The sequence below is a fragment of the Penaeus chinensis genome, chromosome 26 (assembly GCF_019202785.1).
Source record: "Penaeus chinensis breed Huanghai No. 1 chromosome 26, ASM1920278v2, whole genome shotgun sequence".
Classification (NCBI taxonomy): domain Eukaryota; kingdom Metazoa; phylum Arthropoda; class Malacostraca; order Decapoda; family Penaeidae; genus Penaeus; species Penaeus chinensis.
Genome location: NC_061844.1, coordinates 15,489,348 through 15,494,347, shown reverse-complemented (window position 1 = coordinate 15,494,347; position 5,000 = coordinate 15,489,348). Strand labels below are relative to the sequence as shown.

The 5,000-nt window shown below is 54.6% G+C and overlaps 1 protein-coding gene across 1 annotated transcript in view; it reads right to left on the bottom strand.

Moving 5' to 3' along the window:
* LOC125039188 (NACHT domain- and WD repeat-containing protein 1-like) overlaps positions 1–5,000 on the bottom strand; it is a 71,476-nt gene that overhangs the window by 9,077 nt on the left and 57,399 nt on the right. Inside the window, 5 exon segments of the mRNA XM_047632967.1 lie at positions 958–1,137; positions 2,735–2,878; positions 3,649–3,774; positions 4,063–4,228; positions 4,450–4,556. Coding sequence (XP_047488923.1) covers positions 958–1,137; positions 2,735–2,878; positions 3,649–3,774; positions 4,063–4,228; positions 4,450–4,556 — 723 coding nt within the window.

Here is a 5,000-nt window from a genome sequence, read left to right as displayed (position 1 = left end):
CAGACAGACATACAGACACGACAGAAGAAACAGTAAGTGGCCTAATAACAACGAAAGACATAACAAGAGACACAAAATAAGGAGAAAGAGCGAGAAAGACATCGAGTGCCGAGAAACCGCCCCCCCCCTTCCCCCCGGCACCGAAGAAGCCACTCTAACGGGGTCGAGGCGGCGGCCCCCTCGGTCCCCTCTCTCGCGCTGATCTCCGTTCGTCTCGGCCAAGGAATTAGCGCTGGTTATTCGCTTAGTCTGTTTGTTCGTAGGATTTTTATTGTCTGTTTTTTTTTCTTTCTGTGTAGTTATCATTGTTTACTTTGATTTTTGTTTTATCTGTACGGTTATTATTATTTATTTTTTATATTTGTCTACCTGTGTAATTCGTATTATCTACTTTATTTTCTTTGTGTAATCTTTCGGCAAATTTTGACCATCTCTCCCCTCTCACCGTGATTTCCTGGGCTGCTTGATCCCCCTTCCCCCCTTCCCTTCCTCCCTCCCTTTCCCTTTCCCCTCCTCCTCCCTCCCTCCCAACGTCCCCCTCCCTCCCTCCCCCATCCTCCCCCTCCCCCTTCCCTTCCCCTCTTACCTTGAGCTTCCTGGGCTGCTTGATCCCCCCTCCCCCCTCCCTTCCCCCCTTCCCTTCCTCCCTTCCCCTTCCTTCCCTCCCCCTCCTCCCCCTCCCCCTCCCCCTCCCGCCTCCCTCCTCCCCCTCCCCCTCCCCCCCTCCCCTCTCACCTTGAGCTTCCTGGGCTGTGTGATGCCCCTTCCCCCCTCCTCCCCCGCCCCCTCCTCCCCTCCCCTCTCACCTTGAGCTTCCTGGGCTGCGTGATCCCCCTTCCCCCTCCCTTCCCCCTTCCCTTCCCCTCCCCCTCCCGCCTCCCTCCTCCCCCTCCCCCTCCTCCCCCTCCCCCTTCCTCCCCCTCCCCCTCCTCCCCTCCCCTTCCCTTCCCCTCTCACCTTGAGCTTCCTGGGCTGCGTGATGCCCGTGAGCGTGCGCACCGGCGACATGGTGAAGATGTTCCAGACGGCGATCTCCCCGCGGTCGGTGCTCAGGGTGATCACGTAGTGCGGGTTGTGGCGGGCGCGGATGAGGGCGTTGAAGTAGACCTGGCCGTCACCCAGCTTCATGTTCTGGTCCTGCGGGAGCGAGGGGGAAGTCAGGAGGAGAGTGGGTGAGGGGATGAGGGAGGGGGGTGGGGAGATTAGGGATAGGGGTGAGGGGATGGGGAGATTAGGGAGGGGGAAAGTAGGGAGGGGTGAGGGGAGATGAGGGAGATGAGGGAGAGGGGTGAGGGGAGATTAGGGAGGAGGGTGAGGGAGGGGAAAGTGAGGAAGGAGGGAAGGGGAGATTAGGGAGGGGGGTGAGGGGAGGGGAGATTAGGGAGGGGGAGGGGGAAGTGAGGAAGGAGGGAGGAGGGTGAGGGGAGGGGAAAGTAAGGATGTGGGGATGGGGCGAAGGAAGGGGTAAGGGGAAGGGAAGGAAGGAGGGGAAGGGGGAAGGAAGGAAGGAGGGAGGGGGGGATTAGGGAGGGGGGTGGGGGTGAGGGGAGGGGAATGTCAGGAGGGGGGTGAGGGGAGGGGAAAGTGAGGAAGGAGGGAAGGGGAGATTAGGGAGGGGGGGGTGAGGGGAGGGGAGATTAGGGAGGGGGTGGGGGTGAGGGGAAAGTCAGGTGGGGGGGTGGGGAGATTAGGGAGGGAGTTGAGGAGGAGGAGAGTATGGGAGGGGATGGAGGGAAAGCGAGGAGGGGAGATGGGAAAGGGGGAATGGGTTATGAGTGGGGTGGAGGGGAGTAAGGTAGTGAGGAAGGGCGGTGGGGAAATGAGAAGAGGGGGGGTGGGAGGAAGTGAGGGAATGAGGAGAATAAGGATGGGAGGGGAATAAGCGAGTGAGGAAGGAGAATGAGGGGAGCATAGGAGGGAAGTGAGGGAGTGAGGAAGGGATAGGGGGAGAATGTGGGGTGGAGGAAGTTGTCAAGGGAAGTGAAGAAATGAAGGGAAAGGAAGATGAGGAGAGGGAAAGTGGAGGGCGATAAGGAGGGGGAGGAAGAGAATGAGGAAGAGGGAAGGGAAATGAAGAGGGGGGTAAGAGAAAGGGTGGGGAGAAGGTAAATGAGAAGGGGAAGGTAGGGAATGAGAGGGAGAGGAGAGGAAATGAGGGAATGAGGAGAATGAGGGACGGGCGGAGGGAAATCAGGGAGAGGAAGGGAATGAGGAAGGGGAATACGGAGTTAGGTGAGGCAAGAAAATTGAGAGGAAGGAAATCCGGACGAGAAATAAGGACATTAGGAGAGGAAGGCAGGGAAAGGGACGAAAAACAAGGAAATATACGGATGGGAAGTAAAGAAATAAGGACGGGAAATATTTAGGTAAAGATGAAGAAATGGAAATACGGACATAGGGTAAGGGAAAAGGGCAAAAAGGGGGGATGGCTTATCCTCATGTTTTATCATAATTTTATCTTGATTCGTTTCTAAATCAGTTTTACTATTTTCTCGAAGGAAAAACATTATCATTTTTTTAATTCATACTTGACCTCCGTGACGGGCCTTCGGTGAGAAGCCTTCAGGCTTTCTTGTCATGTGTAAAAGTCATACATACATACATAAACACCTACATACATGCATACATACATACTTATGTGTGTGTATATATAACACACACACACACACACACACACACACACACACACACACACACACACACACACACACACACACACACACACAGCGCCCACCTGGAAGGGCTCGTGGAAGCAGACGGTGAGGGGCAGCAGGCAGGGCACTGGCGCGCGGGCAGCCGTGTCGTACAGCTCCTTGATGATGGGGTACGTCTCATGGTTCTGCGGGTCCGACATCAGCGTGGACAGCCGCCCGTACACCTGTGGGCGGGAGGGAGGTCAGCGGCGCAGGCGGAGGGGCGCGGGGCAGGGCGGGTGCGAGTGCTGTTGTTGTTACTGTTCTTGTTACTGCTGCTGTTGTTGTTGTTAGTGTTGTTGTTGTTTATTTAGTTTCTCTGCTTGGGAAAATGTGGTCGAATATCGTGGTTTATGTGCAGCTGTTTTTAGTTTCTCGAGATGCGACCCTGTTAATTAATTCTGGTTAGAAGTTAATGATGGGCGTCCCCTCCACTCTAATTCTATCTATTCCGTCTCCTCACCTTCCTCCTTTTCCTCCTCCCTCTCCTCCTCCTCCTGTTTTCCATCCCCTACTTTCCCCCTCTCCCATCCTCTATCCTCTCCTGCCCTTCCCCTTTTCCCCTCCTACACCCTACCCCGTCTCCTCCTCCTCCTGCTCCCTTCCCCATCCTCCTCCCCATCCCATCCCAATCCTCCTCCTCCTCTCCCTTTCCCCCTCCTCCCCCTCCTCCCTCTTCCCTCCTTCTCCTCCTCCTTTCCCATCCTGTCTTCCTCCTCCCCCTCCCCCTCCTCCTCCCTCCCTCTCCTCCTCCTCCTCCTCCTCCTCCCCCCCCTCCTACCTCCTACCCCGTCTCCTCCTCCTCCTCTTCTTCTTCTTCTTCTTCCTCCCCCTCCTCCTCCCTCCCTCTCCTCCTCCCTCCTCCTCCTCCCTCCTCCTCCTCCCTCCTCCTCCTCCCTCCTCCTCCTCCCTCCTCCTCCTCCCTCCTCCTCCTCCTCCTCCTCCACCTCCTTACCTGCGAGTAGAACTGTCTGCCGTCGTACCCGAGTCCGTAGGCAGCGAGCTCAAGCACCTCCTTCAGCAGGACGAGTTCGATGTTGTTGCTGTGGTTCCTGAGGGCGAGCGACACGTCCTCCAGTACCTAGAAAGGGTCAGTGGGAGAGTGAATTGTGTTTGTTTTTTTGTTTCAAACCTCTCTTTCTTTCTCTCTTTCGCTTTCTCTTGTGCTTTGTTTTTTGTTTTTTTTTTATATTTCTATGTGCTACGTATCCTACCTACTACTTATCCCTCCTACATATCCTACCTGGTATCCTACCTACTATGTATCATACCTGGTATATATCCAACATGTTACATATGCTACCAGCTACATATCCTACCTCCTAAGTATCCTACCCCTGCTATATATCCTTCCTCCTCCGTATCCTACCTGGTACGTATCTGAGCCGCAGAGCTTCTCGTAGACCCAGTCGAACTTCAGCACGAACTCCTCCAGGATGCGGCCTCTCAGTTGCAGGACTTGGTAGGGAAGTTCGTCCAGCTTGCGGCGGTTGTGGCGGCTGAACAGGGACTGAACGGAAATCTTGGACATGTTGCTGGCGAGGGAGAGAAAGGGAGAGGGTGTTAAGGGAGGAGAGAGAGAGAGAGAGAGGGGAAGATGGAGAGAAGGTGGGGAGGGAAGGAAAGGGATTAAAAAAAAAAAAAAAAAAAGGAAAAGAAATATCCTTAAATTCCTCACCACAAAAAAAAAGCATACGTATCCCTTAACATTTCCAACACGAACGCAAGAATCACGTAAACCTCGGCGCCAGTTTACCTTCCGCGGTACTTGGTGGGCTGGTCGAGCACGTAGCGGTCCTTCCCTTCCTCCACGCCCGCCTCGTACACGGGCACGGGCTTCTTGGCGCCGTTGGCCCACTTGCTCTGCGGGGGGAGGGGGAGGGCGTTAGTAATGAGGGGGGGAAGGGCGGTGGGGGGGAGTTGGCGGGGGGGAAAAAGGGTTTTAAGTCATGAGTTCGTGAGGGGGAAAAGGGAGTTGTTGGTGGGGGGATGTAATGAGTTGGTAGGAGGGGGGGAGAGGGAGACGTTGGTGGGGAGTTGGCAGGGGGGGGGGGGAGGTGTTGGAGAGGAAAAAAAAGGATTTAGTGATGACCTGGCGAAGGGAAAGGGGGGAGGTAGGTCGTCTGTGATGAAATGAAGGGTGAAGAGTCTTTGGTGGTGAGATAGCGAAAATTATGAAAAAAGTCGTTAGTGCTTTTATTGTGATGGACTGCCAAGGAAAATAAAAGTCCTTAGTAATATATTCATAATGAAAAAACCGTCATTATGGTTATCAGACATAATTAGACTGGAAAAAAAGTCAAGAGA